Source organism: Chiloscyllium plagiosum, unplaced genomic scaffold (genome assembly GCF_037043375.1).
Source record: "Chiloscyllium plagiosum isolate Xiang-an unplaced genomic scaffold, Cpla_swu_hap1 HiC_scaffold_19, whole genome shotgun sequence".
Classification (NCBI taxonomy): Eukaryota; Metazoa; Chordata; class Chondrichthyes; order Orectolobiformes; family Hemiscylliidae; genus Chiloscyllium; species Chiloscyllium plagiosum.
This window is the reverse complement of record NW_028270157.1, coordinates 50306117-50329757: the sequence shown is the minus strand read 5'-3', so window position 1 is coordinate 50329757 and position 23641 is coordinate 50306117. Positions and strand designations below refer to the sequence as shown.

Here is a 23641-nt window from a genome sequence, read left to right as displayed (position 1 = left end):
TGGGGGCATTCTAGCGAAGTCTGCCGATGATACAAAGTTAGGTGGACAGGCAGGTAGTACTGAGGAAGTGGGGAGGCTGCAGAAGGATCTAGACAGTTTGGGAGAGTGGTCCAGGAAATGGCTGATGGAATTCAATGTGAGCAAATGCGAGGTCTTGCACTTTGGAAAAAAGAATACAAGCATGGACTACTTTCTAAACGGTGAGAAAATTCGTAAAGCCAAAGTACAAAGGGATCTGGGAGTGCTAGTCGAGGATTCTATAAAGGTAAACATGCTGGTTGAGTCCGTGATTAAGAAAGCGAATGCAGTGTTGTCATTTATCTCAAGAGGGTTGGAATATAAAAGTACCGTTGTGCTACTGAGACTTTATAAAGCTCTGGTTAGGCCCCATTTGGAGTACTGTGTCCAGTTTTGGTCCCCACACCTCAGGAAGGACATACTGGCACTGGAGTGTGTCCAGTGGAGATTCACACGGATGATCCCTGGAATGGTAGGTCTAACATACGAGGAACGGCTGAGGATCCTGGGTTGGATTCATTGAAGTTTAGAAGATTAAGGGGAGATCTAATAGAAACTTACAAGATAATACATGGCTTGGAAAGGGTGGACGCTAGGAAATTGTTTCCATTAGGGAGGACACAACCTTAGAATTAGAGGGGGTAAATTCAGAACAGAAATGCAGAGACATTTCAGCCAGAGAGTGGTGGGCCTGTGGAATTCATTGCCGCAGAGTGCAGTGGAGGCTGGGACGCTAAATGTCTTCAAGGCAGAGATTGATAAATTCTTGATGTCACAAGGAATTAAGGGCTACGGGGAGAATGCGGGTAAGTGGAGTTGAAATGCCCATCAGCCATGATTGAATGGCGGAGTGGACGTGATGGGCCGAATGGCCTTACTTCCACTCCTATGTCTTATGGTCTTATTATTTGGGAAGCTTGACTTCTTTGATCTTGCTGTCAAAGACTGGGCCCAGCATATGGAAAAAAATGTGTTATTCTTTCTGGACAAATGGCATTGAGCAAATGAAAAGCAACAAGTAATTCTCCTGTCAGCTTGTGGGCCTGTAGCTTTTTCAGTTATTAGAGGCTTAACTTTCATTGAGGCACCCGATACTACAACCTTTCAAAAGTTGACAGATTTATTTAAGAACATTATGACCCCAAGCCTCCCCTTATTCTGAGACACTCAGTTTTACTTGCCAATTCGAGAACCACAAGTATCCATACTGGGATTTTTGATTAGGTTAGGACGACTGGCGGAGGCATGTGCCTTGGTTCAACTCTTAATGAGATGCTGAGAGACCGTTTGGTATGTAGGATTAACAAAGTAACTATGCTAAAGAGCCTAATAGCGGAATCCCAACTGGACTTCAAACAGGCAGTACAACTGGCTTTATCACTGAAAATGGAACATACAAGTTGCAGGATATTCCAATGGAAGTGGGCACCCTCACCAGTCTGACTCAGCTTGGGATCATCACTTGAGTCCACAACAAAACCACAAAACAAAGTCAAGCCTTGGTCAAAAGGTTAAAATTTTCTTCAGTATTTGGGCTAGCAAGCCATTGTAGTTGCTACCAGTATGTGGACCATGATTGCAAAATGCTCCTATTAGATCTAAAGTGAGTAAGAGAACTCATAGGCCAGTATCCAGGAGAGTGCACATGCTGGAAAGTCCATCCACATCTGACAACCACCTGATGAAGGAGCAGTGCTCTGAAAGCTAGTGCTTCCAAATAAACCTGGTGTTGTGTGATTTTTAACTATGTCTGGTTTGGAATTGTGAAATTGCTTCTCAATATCTAAATTAGAACCAATCAAAATAAATGTCTGGTTAAATGATCACCCAGTTCTAATGGAGGTCAGTACTGGAGCGACCATTTCAGTGATCTTCCCCTTATGTTTGTTCAAGACCTCAGCTTGGGGAATCTTTGGAAATTAAGGATACAACTTCAGTTCCACTCTCTTATGAGTAGTCCACTGATTGTAGTAAAACGCTCAGGGGCGAAATTGGTCGAAAATGATTCACCTGGACTGGCTCAATATTTTTCAATTAGAAAATGGATGCCTGAGTCAAGTCCGAATTAAATACCAGGAATTTTTTTCAGGAAGGTCTAGGGACTATCAAAGGAGCCAAGGCCACCTTGTACATTAACCAGTATGCAATTCCACAATTTTGCAAGGCCTGCCCTGTGCAATTTGTCTTATAAGCAAAATCAGAGGCTGGAAAGCAAAAGAATCATCCAACCAGTCCAGTTCGAATACTGAGCAGCACTGGTCAAACCGATTGTGAAGCCCAACGGATTGGTTTACCTTTGTGGCAATTTTAAACAAATGGTAAACACCCTTAAATAAATGATAAATATCAAATCTGTTGCACAGAGGATTTATACAAGAACTTCAAAAGCTGATTGGGCACAGATGTTCGCAGATAAAGGGATGGCTGAAAAATGGGAAGCTTTCAGAAATGAGATAACAAGAGACAATATATTCCTGTTGGGGTGAAAGGAAAGGCTGGTAGGTATGGGGAATGCTGGATGACGAAAGAAATTGAGGGTTTGGTTAAGAAATAGAAGGAAGCATATGTTGGGTATGGACTGGATAGATCAAGTGAATCCTTAGAAGAGTACAAAGGTAGTTGGAGTATACTTAAGCGGGAAATCAGGAGGGACAAAAAGGGGACGTGAGATAGCTTTGGCAAATAGAGTTAAGGAGAATCCAAAGGATTTTTACAAATACATCAAGGACAAAAGGGTAACTAGGGAGAGAATAGGGCCCTTCAAAGATCAGCAAGGCGGCCTTTGTGTGGAGCCGCAGAAAATGAGAGAGATACTAAATGAGTATTTTGCATCAGTATTTACTGTGGAAAAGGATATGGGAGATATAGACTGAAGGGAAATAGATGGTAACATCTTGCAAAATGTCCATATTATAGAGGAGGTGGTCCTGGATGTCTTGAAACACATAAAAAAGGATAAACCCCCAGGACCTGATCAGGTATACTGGAGAACTCTGAAAAGCTAGGGAAGTGATTGCTGGGCCTCTTGCAGAGATATTTGTAACATCGATAGTCACAGGTGAGGTGCCGGAAGACTGGAGATTGGCTAAAGTGGTGCCACTGTTTAAGGAAGGTGGTAAGGACAAGCCAGGGAACTATAGACCAGTGAACCTGATATCGGTGGTGGTCATGTTGTTGGAGGGAATCCTGAGGGACAGGATATACATGTATTTGGAAAGGCAAGACCAGATTAGGGATAGTCAACATGCCTTTGTGTGCGCGAAATCATGTCTCACCAACTTGATTGAGTTTTTTGAAGTAGTAACAAAGGATTGATGAGGGCAGAGCAGTAAATGTGATCTGTATGGACTTCAGTAAAGTGTTCAACAAGGTTCTCCATGAGAGACTGTTAGCAAGGCTAGAACTCACGGAAAACAGGGAGGACTAGCCATTTGGATACAGAACTGGCTCAAAGGTAGAGGACAGAGGGTGGTGGTAGAGGATTGTTTTTCAGACTGGAGGCCTGTGACCAGTGGAGTGCCACAAGGATCGGTGCTGGATCCTCTACTTTTTGACATTTACATAAATGATTTGGATTTGAGCATAAGAGGTACAGTTAGTAAGTTTGCAGATGACACCAACATTGAAAGTGTAGTAGACAGCGAAGAAGGTTGCCTGAGATTACAACAGGATCTTGACCAGATGGGCCAATGGACTGAAAAGTTGCAGATGGAGTTTAATTCAGATAAATGTGAGATGCTGCATTTTGGGAAAGTACATCTCAGCAGCAATTATACACACAATGGTAAGGTCCTGGGGGTGTTGCTGAACAAAGAGATCCTGGAGTGCAGATTAATAGCTTCATGAAAGTGGAGTCGCAGGTAGATAGGATAGTGAAGGAGGCTTTTTTTTTGCTTTCCTTTATTGGTCAGAGTATTGAGTACAGGAGTTGGGAGGTCATGTTGCAGCTGTACAGGACATTGGTTAGGCCACCTTTGGAATATTGCATGTAATTCTGGTCTTCCTTTCAGAAAAATGTTGTGAAACCTGAAAGGGTTCAGAAAAGATTTACAAGGATGTTGCCAGGGTTGGAGGATTTGAGGTATATGGAGAGGTTGAATAGGCTGGGGCTGTTTTCCCTGGAGTGTTGGAAGCTGAGGGGTGACCTTATAGAGGTTCACAAAATCATGAGGGACATGGATAGGATAAATAGACAAAGTCTTTTCCCTGGGGTGGGGGAGTCCAGAACTAGAGGGCATAGGTTTAAGGTGAGACAGGAAAGATATAAAAGAGACCCAAGGGACAACTTTTTTTACGCAGAGGGGATATGTGTATTGAATGAGCTGCCAGAGGAAGTGGTGGAGGCTGGTACAATTGCAACATTTAAGAGGCATTTGGATGGGTAAATGAATAGGAAGGATTTGGAGGACATGGGCCTGGTGCTGGCAGGTGGAACTAGATTGGGTTGGGATATCTGGTCAGCAGGGACAAGTTGGAGCGAAGGATCTGTTTCAGTGCTGTACATCTGTATGACTTTATACAAGGATAGCTCCATATCATCTCTCATCCAATGGTCTGGCAGAAAGAGCCATCCAAATTTTGAAGGTAGGCTTAATGAAACAGACTACAGCTCCAACAGAGTTGCTAACGGGCAGAAGACTTCGCACAGGTTCGATCTGATCTCCCAAACCTGGGAAGGGGGTGTGGGGATGTAGAAAAAAACCCCGAAATGGCATCAGGAATGCCAGTTCACAAGACTCTGCTAAGCAAGCGAGACAGTTTACTTCAGGGGATGAAGTTTGGTGTAAGAATCATGAGAATGGCCCTTCATTGGTAAGAGGCATGGTTGACACAAGGTCAGGTTCAGCAAAGGTCCTGAACAAACACGTGGCTCGTATGAAAGCTGCAAACGAGGTGGGAGCAAAATGTGCCTGGTTTCTAGGAACTGTCAGAAAGGTTGGTGGATCCCATGGATTCTCCTTCTCCGTCAAGCATTGGGATCTTGGATGGACACAGCCAGTATTGCAGCGTCACTGCCTTTGTTTCGTGAAGAAGAGAATAAATTTCTACCGATAGGCTTCAGGCACAAGAGGCCAGCTACTTTGTGCTACTTGCCATCTGTATCCATTGGCAGAGTCAGAGGAATATAACCCAGTGCTAAAATACCCCAGGAAGAGCTCCAAGAAAAAAGAACCAGCCTATGTCCTTGGACTCAGGAGAAGGGATCTAGTGATTGTAATGAGGTCAGCTCTATGTTGTTAAACTGGTCCAATCAGCGACAGATAAAACGGGACTGTCAAGACATCCTGATATTCGGCCCTGGATCAGTGTCAAAGACTTTCCATGTGTAAATAAAGAGTGACTTGGTTAGGGGCGATTGGGCTCTGTGGAATTATTTCAAGGACCTCCTTGCATTGTCCACAAATTTGTTGGCCCTAGCTGCAATCATCTTAAGTAATGACTCCAATCTTTGTGGTACATATGTTCACCCATGCCAAGAGATGTATGTTGTTTGAAATAGGATCAGTCTAGGTAGATTTTCTGTCCTCCCAATGAACGTAAAAATGAACAGTTACAATCATGAATAATGCTGACAGATCACCCTGAATTTAAAAAAGAGCACACCACATTATACTTGCAAGTAAATAGGGTATTGAACTATTTGTACTGATAAGTGCAAATTCTACAATATATGCACTTTTTAAAGTAAATGTTTGCTGCTGTTTATATAATAATGCCCTTTTTAATCAAACTAGAAATTGAGGTATATTGGAAAATAACTGCAGGATTTGTCTTTTCAAAATTAAGTGAGAGGAAAAGGGCTTACATGATTAATCACAAAATTTATAGTTCAGATGCAAAATTATAGACTAATGTTGTTTGATTTACCTATCCCTGAATAAGTATTTTGGGTCAAGCTGCTGTTAAAAATGGATTGTACCTTCCCATATTGACTTCTAATGTGAAAATCAATATATGATATACATGCAGCCCATTGCTTTTATTATTTTTATGAAACAGGTATTTTACAATGATATTTCATCCTTCTATTTGCCCTCAATCCATTCTGAAGAGAAACTTTAGACACTTCATTTAATTTTGTAATTCTGATTAGTTTGCCAGTCTCCACTGTTACAAATGTAATAGGTTTTATGTTCACCAAAGAAGTTACTTTCATTTTAAAAATGTACTTTAAAATATTATTTGTCTATTCCAGCTACCGACCTGCCCCTTTCTTTGTGTTGGATGAAGTCGATGCTGCTTTGGATAACACAAATATTGGAAAAGTAAGTATTCTGTGTTGTCAGGGTGCATGCTCCATCAATTACTGTTCTCAATTTGCCAAAGAATTCCTAGGTTTCTAGTTAAACAAAATTTTATTTTGATTGGCATAGCATTGATAAGTTGCATTTGTATTAAACTTTGGTGCAATAGAGGATGTAAAAATGATTTACAAGAATGCTACTGTAAATGTGTAGTTACCTATGGTCTCTTCTATTTCTGAGAAAAGGAAGTTTAGGATGGCTTATTAAAGGTATTTTAAATTACAAAAGGTTTTGATAGAATAAGCATAAAGTGTGTTTATGTGCTTACCAGGAAGAGCAAAACTAGAGGGTATTAATGTAAAAATAGTTACCAAGAAATCAAACAGCAAATTTAGAAGAAACCTGTTTGCCCAGAATGATGAGAATGTGGAACTCACTACCAGAGGGATTGGTTGAGAAGAATTGTACAAATTTATTTATGTAGAGACTCAATAAGTAAAAGAGATAAGAAAATAACAGGATTACATGAGGAAAGAAGGGAGGAAGCTCATGTGGAGCATAAGTAGATTGTTTGAGTTGAATGGGCTATTACAGTTGTTTACACTTTCCCAGACCCTGAACCAACATTGGCAATGGCAAGTAAGGTGGGAAAATGTGACAGCTCGGAAAAAGAGGTCCTCAAAGTCGAGGAGCAAGGAAGTCTGATTTCTCTTCTACTGTTCAAAGTTTGTGCGAAGATTTGTAGCTCGGGTGCTCGTTGTTGTGGTTCTGTTCGCCGAACTGTCTCTGTTTTAACAGAGAGATGAGATTCTCACTACTGAGCAAAGAGAGACCTACATGCATGTATTAACATCTCACTATTATCATCTGATTTTATCTGTGAGTCACTATCTTCCCAGGTAGCAAGTGAAACTAGATAGGGCAGGAAAGTCTTATTGGATATCTGGTGGCTCTGGCTTTCCATGTGCTCCTCTGGGCCTCTATTGGCTAGCATTCCCTCCTAATCTCAGGGCATGCACCATGGCAGCAAGTGCTATACCCCCATCCACGGAAAATGAAATCGGATTCCCATTATCCTTACCACATTATCATGGCACTTTTCCAACTCCCTCTTGTGCAGTTCACCGTTTCAGCATTATACTTTGGAGCTCACCTACACCCTTCATCGCAATGTTGCCAGGCCAGTTTATGCACAAGGATAGGCACCCATCCTATGCATTGGAGGAAGGTGTCTCGCTGAGCTTTTAGCTTGCTTCCTCAGCACTTCACAATGACTTGGATGCCCACAGTATCTCTGCCTTACCATGTTTTTTTGCTGTCGCATAATTCAGAATATACAAGCCCACAGTACTCCTATCTTGACTTGCCTTTTAGTGCAGACACAAAGGCAGTGGTCATAGTTGCCAGCAGTGAGCAGTCAAGCAGCTGGATGTTTTGCTGTATACAACACTGTGTCAAGTCAACATCACAGCTCAGGGTGTGCCAGCAGCTCACGCAGAAAACTACAATATGCTCCAAACAAATGACCATATCTTGAAGACTAAGGGAAGAAGTTCTTAGTCAAGGGCACCTGTCAGCAGTCAAGATGTGTTGCAACAATAAATGACATTATTTGATCGCCATCCAGGACATGGTCAGTCAGCTGCTTGGGAAATTGAGAGTCAGAGCAATAAAGGCAAGCATGCTAATTGCCTTCTGAACCACCCTGTCTACCTGTGACACAGTTTTCAAAAAACTATGTATCTGAACCCCTAGGTCTCTGTTCGACAATGCTAAGCAGGGTTGTACCAGATACTGTTCTTTGCAACAAAGATTGAAAGCTTGAAGGCTGTGTTGCCTACTGATATTACTGTTCAAGACATCTCTTCTGGACAAAAGAATGAGAGGGGAAGGATCCAATTGTTAAACCCCAATGACATAGATAGGACTAGGAAAGTGGTTCTTTGAGGGTTTCTTGAGCAGCTTGGGACTAAATTAGTAGGCAGAACCGCAAAACCGTAATCATCTCTGGATTACTACTTGAGTCACATGCAAATTGGTGTAGGGTAAATAAGATTAGAGAAATAAATGCGTGGCTTAAAGATTAGTGTGGGAGAAATGGTTCCAATTCCTGGGCACTGGCAGCAGTTTTCAGGAAAGAGGGAACTGTTTTATTGGGACAGGCTTCATTTAAACAATGCTGGGAAGTGGATTACTGAATCATATAGCTATCATTGTACATTGGGAGCAGTGTTCAATTGAGGGGAGTTTTTAAAAATCAAAAAAGAAACAAAGCAGAAGTGCTGGGTAGTGAAGACGTGAATAAAAATCAAAGTGTGACATGAAAGGTTAGAAACTACACATGGAAAAGTGCAGCAAAAATTAGAACCAGAATAAGTAATACTGGTTAAAACGTCAAAGCTTACAGCTCTTTATCTGAAAATAAGTTATTTTTGTAACAAGTTAAACGAGTTGATGCCACAAATAGAAATTAATGTGACTTGATAGCTATTATTGGAGATGTGGTTGCAGGGTGACTAAGACTGGGAATTCGATACTCAAGTTGTCAGTTTTCTGAGAGAACAGATGAAAATGAAAAGGAGTGGGGTAGTTTTGTTAATAAATGAAGCTATCAGTGCAGTGATGGGTAGTGATGCAGATGGGTAGTGATATAGATCATGATGTGGAATTATTTCGATAGAAACAAGGCATAGTAGGGGAAAGAAGTCACAGGTGGGAGTCATCAGTCAGCAACTGAAGAGTTGCTTCATTGTAATGCAAAGTATAAATTAGAAAGTAGTGGAGGAATATAAGGATACTGTTGTCATGGATGATTTTAATCAGCATATTGTCTGAACAAATCAGATTGATGTGGGGAACACAGAGGTTGAATTGTTGAGTGCATCAGTGATTGTTTCTTAGAGCAGAACCTACTCAGAAACATTTTAGATCTGTTACCTCTCACAGGAGTAGCAGGCTGGAAGACCCAAGATCTTTACAAAAAAATAAAGACTTTAAAAATACACACTGAATTCAGAAAATCCCTACTGTGCAGTTAGAGGCCATTTAGTGTGCAACTCTCAAAACTTTTCCCATCCATGTAACCCATCATGGGGTTTTACCCCATGGCTAAGCCACCTAATCTGCACATCCCTGGACACCACAGGGCAATTTATTAAGAGGAATCTAACCTGCACATCTTTGGACTGTGGGAGGGTATCAGAGCACCTGGCGGAAACATGTAAACATGGGGAGAATGTGCAAATTCCCCACAGATGGTCACCCAAGGCTAGAATTAAAACCAGATCCCTGGTGCTATGAGGCAGCAGTGTTCACCACTGTGCCACCCACTTCCCCAATTTATCTTACTTTCAAATCCAGGTTGACAGAGATCTCACACCAGATTTCTGTACTTAAAATAAATAGACTGTAGCTACAGTTAAACAATTATGAATCATCAGCATAATAACTGCATTAGTTAAAACTCTAAGGTCCTTATAATACCCCCCCAACCTCCAGATATACATGTACAAACAACTGGAACATCTCAGGGATGTGGTGTGGGACTCTACTGATGGCATCAGTTAATGTGGAATACAGTCAGAAGGTGTCAGTGCTCAAACTCAATATTTTGCAGTATTTTCTCAACAAAAGACCTTCCACCATCTCAGAATTCATCAGCTGGATAACCTGTACATGGGCCAGAATGAAATATGTGATTTTCAGTTTCAGGAACAGTTTAGTGGCGAAAGTAAACAACCGACTGTCAGAGAAGTACTCATAATTGAAATAGAAGCTGAGGAATGAGGTATATTCCTGGCTTCAGAAAGCAAATAATCAAATTACCAACTTGCAAATGAGACCTTTAGCAACTCAGAGAAACTTTAGATATCGAAATTTTAAAGATGATCGGTTTAAAAAAAAAAGCCAAATACTGAATGTGATGGAGAAATATTTCAACGACGACATCAACCAGGCACATCTGATTAAGAATTTTAAAACAGAGATAGCAGCGAGTTTTGAGTCACTTGGTTAGGAGCTTGAAACACACAAAGAGGAGATGTGAGAAAGCGCTGATCAGATAAAGCAATCTGAAACCACATTTTAAGTCGCTACACTGCTGGAATCCAATAGCAAGGGAGACATGGAAAAGACCTTGAGAGAAAATATGAGGAAGCATGGGAGAATACTCACTGGGAAACTTGCATTTGGGAAGAGCCTTGTTGTTCTGAGCAGTGTAGAATGGAAAATTACTGAGCGAGATGTGGAAGCAAGCAAACCATTTTTCCTGCAAATATTTAAAGTTTTATGTAGCCCATGCTGGGCTAAATGCCTCCTGTCAAAGTAGAGGAAACTTGAAAAAAAAGAGGATGTAGCAGAATGGGTGGAATCTGAATATTTACTGGAAACAAATAAATCACTTAGATTGAAATCACAATGTGAAGATTATTTACAACTGGTGAAGAGAGGCAAAGATTCCAACCTCTTTCTTTTATAATGAATTCTAAGAGAAGTGGACAGAAATCTACAGACACTCCTTGGGGGTAAAGGTGAATGAGTTGTTAAGTACAGATGTGAAAATCCATGTGTGGCAAAGCCATTCAGAGGTTTCTGGAGATGCTCGATCAATTTTGTGATAAACATAGTCTGGTGAAGAGGTTAGCAAGTGTGAGAAATTATTACTTTGCGATATTTACATGTATATTTCCCGTGAGGGCCAGAGCAAAACATGTGTCAAACTATTCAGCAATTCCTGCCTGAAGCCAGCTCTGTTGGAAGATCTCAACCGACATCTAGGCTCAGCAATTGTGGATCATATTAGAAGAGCAAATCACAACTTAAATCATGCAAAAACCTCTAAGAGGGTATTATGCTGTGTCTAAAAAAAAAGCTCAACAGCTTTGACAAGTACTCTGAATACATTGAACAGACCCAGAAGTTTGAACAAGATCGAGTAAAAGAGTAAATGCTAAACCACTGTAAATGGTTGAATAATAAACAGTCTATGCTTTACTTAAATTAGATTCCCTACAGTGTGGAAACAGGCCCTTCAGCCCAACATGCCCACACCAACCCTCCGAAGAGTAACCCACCCAGGCCCATTTCCCTCTGCCTAATGCACCTAACACTATGGGCAATTTAGCATGGCCAATTCAACTGACCTGCACATCTTTGGACTGTGGGAGGAAACCCACACAGACAAAGGGAGAATGTACAAACTCCACACAGACAGTTCCCCAAGGCTGGAATTGAACCTGGGTCCCTGGTGCTGTGAGGCAGCAGTGCTAACCACTGAGCCACTGTGCTACCCAGTACTTGTTACTGCAGAGGTGCTGCAACAGAAAATTGTAAAGGCAACCACTGACATTATAAAAAAATCTCAGCTGATAATATTGAACTATTTTTGAATGAATTCAAACAAAAACTTGAACACCTTGTTACCAGAGGAAAGGTTCATTAACAAAGTGCGATCAAAAACTCTTAAGTTTTGCTTTTAAACTGATCCATTCAATTTCTGACTTGGAAAAACGTATCCTTCAAAACATTGAGAAATGGGATGTTGAGCAGATGGTGGAAACTCTTACAACAACCCTTTCAAAGAGTTCTACAAAATGTTGTCTGGTTATGGTCTTTTCCGAAAAGACCACTCCCTCCGTGACACCCTCGTCAGGTCCACACCTCCCACCAACCCAACCTCCACTCCCGGCACCTTCCTCTGCAACCGCAAGAAATGCAAAACTTGCGCCCACACCTCCCCCCTTACTTCCCTCCAAGGCCCCAAGGGGTCCTTCCATATCCGCCACAAATTCACCTGCACCTCCACACACATCATTACTGCATCCGCTGCACCCGATGCAGTATTAGGGAGACAGGCCGCCTACTTGCGGAACGTTTCAGAGAACACCTCTGGGACACCCAGACCAATCAACCAAACCACCCCGTGGCTCAACACTTCAACTCCCCTTCCCACTCCACCAAGGACATGCAGGTCCTTGGACCTCCTCCATCGCCAGATCATATCAACACGACGGCTGGTGGAAGAGCGCCTCATCTTCAGCCTAGGAACCCTCCAACCACAAGGGATGAACTCAGATTTCTCCAGTTTCCTCATTTCCCCTCCCCGACCTTGTCTCAGTTCCAACCCTCGAACTCAGCACCACCTTCCTAATCTGCAATCTTCTTCCTGACCTCTCCGCCCCCACCCCGGCCTATCACCCTCACCTTAACCTCCTTCCACTTAGCGCATTTCCAACGCCCCTCCCCCAAGTCCTTCCTCCCTACCTTTTATCTTAGCCTGCTTGGCACACTTTCCTCATTCCTGAAGAAGGGCTCATGCCCGAAAGGTCGATTCTCCTGCTTCTTGGATGCTGCCTGACCTGCTGCGCTTTTCCAGCAACACATTTTCAGCTCTGATCTCCAGCATCTGCAGTCCTCACTTTCTCCTGGTTATGGAGAACATTGTTCACTTTGTCGAGTGCCCTGCGATCACTGCAGTAATAACCATGAGAAGCAATCAGCAAAATATCACTGGCCCCATGGGACTGGAGGCTATCACTGGAGATGGAGTAGAGAGCTAATGACTAAAAGCTGCACACAGCTACTACTAATAACACAATTTATTTGTATCAGAAAGAAGGAGAATCTTACTTCTGAAGTTTTGTCCGAAATGTAGCTGAGGCAATTATTCACATGTCCTATATGAAAATGCAGTGTAATCAGTACAGTTCCTGGGACATCCCATTAAAACTGCAGGCTGGGATACCAACTCATTTGAAACTGATGTTCTACACCTATAGCAAGGAGTTTGCAAAGAAATATAGGGTGAAGCCTGCAGGAAAAAAAATTCTGTTTGGAACATTCCAAGGGAGAAGATCATGTCAGAACTAGAAGTGGAAAGTTCTATGAAGGTTGGGGAGAACTCAATGGTCTGAACCTTGTGTTGTCTAAAGTAGCAAAATCTGGGTTTGAGAGAATATCGCGCATTGGTCTCCTGTGGAAATCTGGGTGTAGTGGTGTGTGCTGAAATTGGACGGGAAGCTTAAACGTCCAGTCAGCTGATTACCATTGCTTTCTAGCATTGGCACAACTCTCTGAAATTGAACTTAAACTGAAGTTACGTCAATGAAAATAATCATCTGATGCACCTTGGACAATGTGTGCCAATGGACAGGATGTGGATCTTTGTCATTTCTGAAACTATTGTAGGTGTCACAGCTAAGCGGTCCAACATTTTTTTTATTGTGAAAAGAGGCTTGCTAGGCTATACACATTGTTGTAAGTTTGGAGTCACATGTTGGTCAGACTGGGTAAGGACAATTTTTTTTTAATTATTCACTTGTGGGATGTGCATGTTGCTGGCTGGCCAGCATTTATCATCCATCTCTAGGTGCCTTCTTGAACCACTGCAATTCATGTATTGTAGGTAGACCCGTGATGCTCTTAGGGAGAGAATTCTATGATTATAACCCAGGGACACTGAAAAAAGTGATACATTTCCAAGTCAGCCTGACAAATGGCATGGAGAGGAATTTCCAAGGTGGTGTTGTGCCTACGTATCTGCTGCCCATGTCTTTCTAAAGGGAAATGATTGTGGGCATGAAAGATGCTGTCTAAGGATTTCTGGCAAATTACTGCAGTGCATCTTGCACATCGTACTGTTCTGAAATTGAAAGCGTGTACTGTACCTTTAAGAGAGTGTGAATGCTGTTCTGAACGGAGAGCTTACAAGCACCTGTGTAAATGACTAGATGGTACTCCAAGAATGTACTGGAAAATTGAAAATATGTAACATTTGGCTGTGAAATGGATACCTGAGTTTTGGTTGCTGTTTTGACAACTATCTGAATTTAACCAATCAGTCTAAGTTATGCCCCAGGAATCTAAACCCAGTCGAGTTTGTGTTTATTGTTTTGCCAACACTGAACCAATGAGGCGATACAATGTTGGGAGTATAAAAAATTGGCCATTTTGAAAATTGGAGAGAGCAACTGACATCAAGATAGCTAAGCCTGAAGATCTAACACCATGCTGTCCAAGAAATTAGAAGACACACTCTATCAAAGGTACCTTTTGATATGAAACATACTCGCAGTAAAAAAGATGACCCAGGGAATTCAGCAGCCAGAAGAGTGAAGTCATAGAAGATGACAGCGGCCGTATGGCTTTGAAATTAAGTTGATGTGATTTTAATAAGTGTCTTATTAGAACAGCATACTGTTGTAGAGTTGAAGGGAGATAATAAGCAGTTAAGATAGTCAGCATGGCTTTGTGCATGGGAAATCATGTCTCACTAACTTGATTGAGATTTTTGAAGTTGTAAGAAAGAGATTGATGAGGGCAGAGCGGTGGACGTGACCTGTATGGACTTCAGAAAGATGTTTGATAAGGTTCCTCATGGTAGACTGGTTAGCAAGGTTAGATTATGTGGAATACAAGGAGAACTAGCCATTTGGATACAGAACTGGCTGAAAGGTAGAAGACAGAGGGTGGTGGTAGAGGATTGCTTTTCAGACTGCAGGCCCGTGACAAGTGGTGTGCCACAAGGATTGGTGCTGGGTCCACTGCTTCTTGTCATTTATATAAATGATTTGGATTTGAACATAGGAGGTTTAGTTAGTAAGTTTGCAGATGACACCAAAATTGGAGGTGTAGTGGACAGCAAAGAAGGTTACCTCAGAGTACAACGGGATCTTGATCAGGTGGGCAATGGGCCAAGGAGTGGCAGATGGGGTTTTAATCAGATAAATGCGAGTTGCTGCATTTTGGAAAAACAAATCAGGGCAGGACTTTTACACTTAATGGCAAGCTCCTGAGGAGTGTCGCTGAAAAAAAAAGGGACTTTGGAGTCTAGGTTCATAGTTCCTTGAATGTGGCATCTCAGGTAGATAGGATAGTGCAGAGAAGGTATTTTGTATGCTTTCCTTTATTGGTCAGAGCAGTGAGTATAGGAGTTGGGACGTCATGTTGCGGCTGTACAGGACATTGGTTAGGCCACGTTTGGAATACTGATTGGAATCGGACAAAAATGTCCCAAAGATTTCCTTAAAAATGGCCTCGTAGTTTCAAAATGAACATAACCAGCAGTTAGGTGGAGATTTCAGAAATAGGCTCACTATTTTTAGACCCGACAGCCCCATCTTGCCTTTGTTTTAAAAAAAATTGGATGTTCTTGTACTCAGGTTACAAATTACATCAGAGACCAATCCAGGAAGAACTTCCAAGTGATTGTCATCTCATTGAAAGAGGAATTCTATTCAAAAGCCGATGCACTAATTGGAGTATATCCACAGGTATTGTTCCAAACAGCAGATTTGTATTCCAGTTTTAATTTTCTAGTTGTGGCTTGGAAGTGTGTTTTTCTGTGTTCTAATTATTTTATACACGTGCTTGAGGGTTACAACTGCACACAGAGATTTTCATGGATTTCACATGGAAAACTGTGGAACAGTTGTGCCATCAAAGTCATGTGGCCACGTAATACAGCCATGACATCATAAAAACGGCCGACAAGCTAGTTTCAGATTGCCATTTTACAAGATAACTATGTGGAGACCTACTGAATTAGTGTGGTACTTCTGGGTTTTCCAAAATTAATTATATTTTGCCACATCAGGCTGTCAACAGTAATGGTAAAGCCAGGCAACATATTCCTCAGTTGAATCTATCTTCAATATATTTTGTTACGGAAAATTTGATTGTAATTATACAAGACAGCTCTTCAACATGTGCAATTGCAACGTATTTCGATAACCTACATGGATAAATTTACACAATTAATATTTGATACCTGTTAAATCTTTTTTAAAATGGAGGTGGGCTTTATGGGTTGCCTAAACAAAGGGAAGCAAGATGGAGGAGCAACTGCACACCCTGATATAGGTATAAAATTCTCTCCCCTATTTTTGCCATAATTGAATGTTGCTTTTATACCCATGTTGCAGAGATAGAGGGACAGAAGAAGAGTCAAAAACAAAAGGTAACAGGATGATTCTCAGTGATAACTCCTTTGACCTTCATCCATGCCTTTGATTGGCAGTTAGTATCTTTGCTTGGGGTTTAACCTCAAGCCAGTTAGCATTCCACATTCTTTTTGCATCTCTGAAGGCTACTCGATAGCATCCCAAGTACAGCTGGAGTTGATAAGTGTGGCGCTGCAAAAAGCACAGCAGGTTAGGCAGCATCCAAGGAGCAAGAGAGCGACATTTTGGGCAGGACTGTTCTTCAGGGCCCTGCCAAAAACGTTGACTCTCTTGCTGTTCAGATGCCTGACCTGCTGTGCTTTTTCCAGCACCACCCTTTATCAACTCTAACTCTCCAGTGTCTGTAGTCCTCACTTTATCCCACCAACTATAGCTGGATCAATGTCTGTGGCAGCAGGCACTGCCTTTAAGTGGACTTTAATGGGCATGTAAGTACATCAGTTAATATTAAATGTGGACGTTGGCCATGAATCTTCCTGCCCAGAACTTAAGTCAGGAGTGTTGCATAAATCTAGGTACGCCACTCCTCACCTAATTAAATGCAGTTTCCGTCTCTTACCTCATCATCCCACAACTCGAATATTCTGCCCTAAATTTCAGTGGAACAGATATGCTGGCATAATAAGACAAACCATTCCCAAATGGCGTATGCATCCACATGACAAGTTGAAGACACAACCTATCCTGCTATTTATGAAGAATTAAATCTGACTTGATTTGAACTTGTAGGAAATGAAAAATTACCTCTATGATTTAACAAATGCAGTTCACAAGCTAGTTACAGACATTAGATAGATTCTTGGCTACCAAAAGGGATGAAAAGTTATTAGGGATATGCAGGAATGTAGAGGTAAAGGTTAAAATTTTATCAGATCAACTGTGATCTTGATCAAATGACCAAGTGGCATACTCTTGTTCCTTGTGTATAAATATATATATATATATATATATATATATATATATTAGTAAATTTGAAATGATTTCATAGAAAGTAATGTAATCGGGACTGCCATCCACTGTTCACATCAATACATGTAAATACTACATATTACTCCTAAACAGCTTGAAAATAAATATTCAGAAGAGTCGGCTCAATCTTTCCTCAATTTGCAAAACTGTGAAGACAAACTAAATATCAATACTTTTCAACTTTGACATTTACTAACTTTTGCAGTTTTTGTTATAGCAAGGAGAATGCATGTCCAGTCAACTGTTAACCTTCGACCTTACAAATTACCCAGAAAATACCAGAAAAGAAGAGACACTTCAGCCAAGGCAGGAAGAGTAATAGAACATATTTTGGTTCCGTGTAAAAACACTACTGTCATCTGAATTGTTAAGCTAACCATTTATGTTTTACCTGTTATCTTAAAAAACACCAAAGTGTCTCTTTGTTAGCAAGTTTGTTAACATGCATTTAAAAACCTATTTCCATACTGTTAAACAAGAAGAAAATTGTACTGTCAAGTCATTCATAAACCTATGGTTTTTTTTTGGTTGACTAACCAAAACAATTAAGTTGGAATTCAAGAAACAAAGTGCCATTTATTGATCATACTTTTCCATCGAATCAGTGATTGCTACCATTAAAGCCCTGTCTAATTGTAAAACTGTAAGGAAACTTCAAATGGTCAACTTTAAGCAAGCTTGCGTGGAAATCTTCAGATGCATCTTCTCTGAGGTTGTTTAAAGAAAAAAAAGATTTGCAAATACCAAGATAACAACTAAAATTGTTGTTCAACTGCTGGCTCTCATTAACAATAACATTGTGTAGGTGGCAAAATCATGAATCATATCGGATGCTGAGGAATCTCATTTGATTTTGAAAATTTAAGTTAGTGAATTTGAATGTAACATAATTACAAACATAGTTGGGACCAAAATAAAAACAAACAGTTTCCAAAGCACAAAGCAGCATAACTAGGACGGAAAGTGTAGATCTCCCATTAGAAATTATGGTGGTCTTAAGTGCAATACAGATATATTGAAACACAAAATCAATACCAATGTATTAGGTACTTAACATTGCAGTCTTCAAGATACAGAAAAGGAAAAAGACAGATTATTTTGAGCATAAAAAGCACATTGCCAATAGTTTCTTTGTAGATTTTCAATACTTATGAAAGATGACCATTTATGTATTCTCCATACGTTACGAGATACAAAATCTTACAAATCTGTACACCAGTATTGGATATCATACTGACCAAGTACGCATCAAAATCCAAACATCACTTACTCTGCAACATTAGGCATCTCTTAGTCAACATCTGGGATTTCCAATGGAGTAACAAGCTGCGAAAGTATCAAAACAGTGCCTTAGTACAAAAGCAGGCCTAAATTTACAGATCAAGTTTTAAACACTTAATCATTATCTGTGGCACTGCAATTCACACTTGGAAATTTTGCAGAAGAAGGTGAAGTAAAGAAAATTTATGTTGAATACATTTGTTTTTATGTTGATTGCATTTTACATACTTGTAAAATGGTTTTTGTTGCCCAAAGGTTAATCATGTTATTGTTACTAGTTATTGTTAAAACTAATTATTAATACAGCGAAGAAAGCTGGCTGAGAAGCATAGACCCTCAGTTTGTTTCTCACATATACTAGAGAGGGATGAGTACCCAAGTATATATAAACCAGAGACCAGGAGTTCCTGTGAAAATAAGTAGTGGATGTGACAAGGTTGAAAATGTTAAAAGGAAGCATGAGAGAGAGAAGCACAGTGAAGATTGAACAGAAAGCCAACAAATATTTTGGTGGATAGATGAGTAGTAAAGATGTGAACGGGGGAGAGGCTGCTAGAAGCATACAAAAAGAAATAGTTTGTGGAGCTGAAGGAAACATTAGAGAGAAATTAATATTCCAGATGTTAAGAAAATAGTTGTCAGGATATAAAGGGATTGACGAGGGCAAATGAAGAAGTTTTCCTGCATGTAACTGTATAGTCTTGTAATTTTTATAGATTTCTAGGTGATCCCTTCTCATTCCTCTGAACTCCAGTGAATCCGAACTGACTTAATCTCTCATGACTCAGTCCTGCCATCCGGAATCAATTTGGCCACCTTTGCTGAACTCCTTCTATAGCAAGAATGTCCTTCCTCAGATAAGGTGACCAAAACTGGACACAGTATTCCATTTAAAATGGTGATAACAGGAAATTGGCAATAAGAAACAGTTAACACGCAGCAAGAGTGACAACAGAAAATGTAAAGAACTAGCACCAAGCAGAACTTTGAAATGGGGATGTTAGGGCAGGCAAAATAGCAAAAAAAAAAAGCACCATTTAGGTACAAGTGTGATCTATGAAGAATATGCTGATTTCTAAGTAAATGGCCAGAAGTGTTAATATTTCAGATTAAATACTGATTTAAGCATTTGTGCGTTATCGTTAATTTTACTAATGCAGTGTTTCATTGTCAAAGATAAACAATTTTATGAAAATATTGAAAAAGCAATTATTGCTTAAAAATTTCTTCACAATAAACATTGAAAAGTTAAGAATTTGATTAGTCATTCCATTTATCCTAACAAGAAAAGACATAAATATAAAGTAATAGTATTGTGTTTATAAAGTAAAATCTGTGCCTAGGTGTAATGTATGACATATTTGCCTTACTCTTACATAATTTCTATTTGATTTGATGTTTCTGTTGAACTAGTTTCTATTGAACTAGTTTCTATACACTGGTTTTCCTTGGGACCATTCAGTGAATTTTTCAGTTCTTGCCTCAAGGATTATGGAGGGGTTAGCAAGAAAGTGGAGTTCAGGCTTCAATCAGATCAGCCATGCTTTTACTGAATAACAAAGATTCAAGGGGGCTAATGGTCAACTCAGATTTGTGTTCTCACTGCAAAGTAATAAACCTGACTGATTCATTATTAACAAAACATTCCATCAGAAAATTTCTATAATTATAGAAATACAAGAATGGTCAGATTTACATACATAACTCTTGCCTTGAATAAATGGCTGCACATTTTATCTGTATTCACCTTCACGGGATTCTTCACCAGAATGCTTCACAAGATTGAAGTAACAACCCTCTTTCCATGTTTTCATTTTCCCAAATCAAAAAAAAGTTCTTAATTTAAATGAATGCTGGATCATTTGTGATTAATTTAGAAACCTGTAGGAATATCCAAATTCATCCCAATTCTGAACGGTTTCAATATTTTTCACCACTTCTTTCTTATATTCAAGATTTAATTATATACAAGATCTTGAATATAATTAAATAATACTCTTACAAGACTTCTGCAAAGTCTAACAAATCTTTAGACTTGTTGGAAAGCACTGACCTTTTGTCAATTGAACAGTATTGTCAAAATATAACACAAGTAGTAAAAGAATTCACAATGTTTTTTTGAAAAGATGTACGAATTAGCAAAGGAAAGCCTTCCTGCTCTGAACATTTAATAATTTAATCTCATAAGCTGATGTCTTTTTTTAAAAAGCACAAAGCAGCATAACTAGGACGGAGAGCGTAGATCTCCCATTAGAAATTATGGTGGTCTTAAGTGCAATACCGATATTTTGAAACACAAAATCAATAATTTTCTAATGGCAAGTAGCATTCTGATGCTTTATTTTAGAAAATCCCTGTACTTGGTGATTCTTGAGCTGTGAATTCTAATTTTGTATTAATTATACATTGGCAATTGCTTTCCATGGGTTTTGGGATAGAAAAAAGTAATCATTTTGGTAATTTCTAACTCAACATTTGATGGTGAAGCTATTTGTAGGGATCTCATTGTGACAGACAGCATTAAATAGATGTAATTTACAAAGTTTTATTTTAATTTATTCACTTGTGGGACTTAGGCATCGCTGGCTGGCCGGCATTTATGACTCGTCCCCAGTTGTCCTTGAGAAGGTGGTGGTGAGCTGCCACCTTGAACCACTACAATCTAAATGCTGTCGGTTGACCCAACCTATGCCCTTAGGAAGGGAACTCCAGGATTTTGACCCAGCGACAATGAAGGAACAGTATTATATATTTCCAAGTCAGGCTGGTGAGTAGCTTGGAAGGAAATTTGAGATGCTGATGTTCCCATTTTTCTGCTGCTGTTGTCCTTTTAGATGGAAGTGGCTATGGACTCTGAGGAAATTAGCAGGGAAAGCCAGGTTTCTGATACAGAGATTGGCTCAAAGGTAAGGAGGCACCTGCCAGGTTTGAAGCAATTGGGGAGGTGGGGGGGGGGGGGGGAAGAAATCAGTCTGAGACTAGTACAGTTGGGAAAAGGAGTAAGTTAAATTGTCAGGGCAGACAGGAACAAAGCAGAGAGTGAGGTAGAGTTGATAACTTAAACTGCACTTGTTTCAATGCAAGAGTCCTTACAGGGAAGGTAAATGAACTCAGTGGTTGGGAGCACTGGACTGGGATATCATAGCAATTACAGATACATGGCTCAGGGTTGGGTAGGGCTGGCAGCTTAATGTTCCAGGTATAAATACTATAGGAACATTAGAAAGGGGGACAAGAGAGGAGGGTGAGTCGTGTTTTTGATAAGGGATAACATTACTGCTGTCCTGTTCCAGAAATCATTTGGATGGAACTGAGGAATATGAAAGGGATGATCACAGATTGGTATTGTACGACAGACCCCTCAATAGTCAGTGGGAAATTGAAAAACAAATTTGTAAGGAAGTCTGTTATCAGTAACAATAATAGGGTGGTTATGATGTGGGATTTGAAGTTTCCAAACATCGATTGGGACTGCCAGAATGTTAAGAGCTTGGATAGAGAGGACTTTATTAAGTATGTACAAGAACATTTTATTTGCTTATATGGATGTACCTATTGGAGATGGTGCACACTTGCCTATTCTTGAGAAATAAGGCAGAGCAGGTGACCAATGTCAGTGGGGGAGCACTTTGGGACCAGTGACCATAATTCTATTAGTTTTAAAATAATGATGGAAAAGGATAGACCAGATCTAAAAGTTGAAATTCTAAATCCGAGGAGGGCCAATTTGACTGTGTTAGGCAAGAACTTTCAAAAGTTAATTGGAGGCAGATGTTCGCAGGAAAAGGACAACTGGAAAATGGGAAACCTTCAAAAATGAGATAACGAGAGTCCAGAGACAGTATGTTCCTGTTAGGGTGAAGGGCAAGGTGTAGGGAATGTTGAGCGACTAGAGATAGAGGTTTCGGTTAAGAATAAGGAAGCATATGCCAGATATAGACAGCAGAGATAGTGAGTATAAAAACAATAGGAGTATACTTGAGGGAAATCAGGAGGATGAAAAGGGGATATGAGATAGCTGTAACAAATAGGGTTAACGTGAATCCAAAGGGATTCCACAAAGACGTTAAGGACAAAAGGATAATTAGGGAGAGAGTAGAGCTCCTCAAAGATCAGCAAAGCTGCCTGTATGTGGAACTGTGGGAGATAATAAAGACTTAAGTAAGGTGTTTGACAAGGTTCCCTGTGGGAGACTGGTTAGCAAGGTTAGATCCCATGGAATACAGGGAGAATTAGCCATTTGGATACAGAACTGGCTCAAAAAGGTAGAAGACAGGCTGGTGGTGGAGGATTGTTTTTCAGACTGGAGTGCCACAAGGTGCTGGGCCCTCTACTTTTTGTCATTTACATAAATATTTGGATGTGAGCATAAGAGGTAAAGTTACTAAGTTTGCAGGTGACACCAAAATTTAATGTGTAGTGGACAGCGAAGAAGGTTACATCAGATTACAACAGGATCTTGACCAGATGGGCCAATGGGCTGAGAAATGGCAGATGGAGTTTAATTCAGATAAATGCGAGGTGCTGAAATTTTAGCAGGACTTATACACTTAATGGTAAAGTCCTAGGGAATGTTGCTGAACAAAGAGGCCTTAGAGTACAGGTTCATAGCTCCTTGAAAGTGGAGTCGCAGGTAGATAGGATAGTGAAGACAACGTTTGGTATGCTTGCCTTTGAGTGCATTGAGTATAGAAGTTGGGAGGTCATGTTGCAGTTATAGATGACATTAGTTAAGCCACTATTGGAATACTGCATGCAGTTCTGGTCTTCCTGCAAAAGGAAGGATGTTATAAAACTTGAAAGGGTTCAAAAAAAGATTCACAGGGCAGTTGCCAGGGTTGGAGGGTTTGAATAGACTGGGACCGTTTTCCCTCGAGTGTTGGAGGCTGAGAAGTGACTTTATAGAGGTTTATAAAATCATGAGGGGCATGGATAGGGTAAATAGACAAGGTCTTTTCCCAGAGATGGGCACAGCCAACACTAGAGGGCACAGGTTTAAGGTGAGAGCAGAAAGACATAAAAGCAATTAAGGTGCAACTTTTTCATACAGAGGGAAGTGCATGTATATAATGAGCTGCCAGAGGAATGGTGGAGGCTGGTACAATTTCAACATTTAAAAGGCATCTGAATGAGTATATGAACAGGAAGAGTTTGAGAGAGATATGGGCC

General features: G+C 40.3%; 1 protein-coding gene and 2 pseudogenes across 1 annotated transcript in view; all 3 read left to right on the top strand.

Moving 5' to 3' along the window:
• LOC122559576 (structural maintenance of chromosomes protein 1B-like) overlaps positions 1–17510 on the top strand; it is a 143442-nt gene extending 125932 nt beyond the window's left edge. Inside the window, exons 23-25 of the mRNA XM_043709282.2 lie at positions 6215–6284; positions 15422–15532; positions 17409–17510. Of these exons, the coding sequence (XP_043565217.2) occupies positions 6215–6284; positions 15422–15532; positions 17409–17510 (283 nt within the window). The remainder of the gene's footprint in view (positions 1–6214; positions 6285–15421; positions 15533–17408) is intronic.
• LOC148146776 (uncharacterized) lies at positions 6896–10308 on the top strand (annotated as a pseudogene).
• On the top strand, positions 10351–11265 carry LOC148146775 (uncharacterized; annotated as a pseudogene).
• Positions 17511–23641: the final 6131 nt, after the last annotated feature.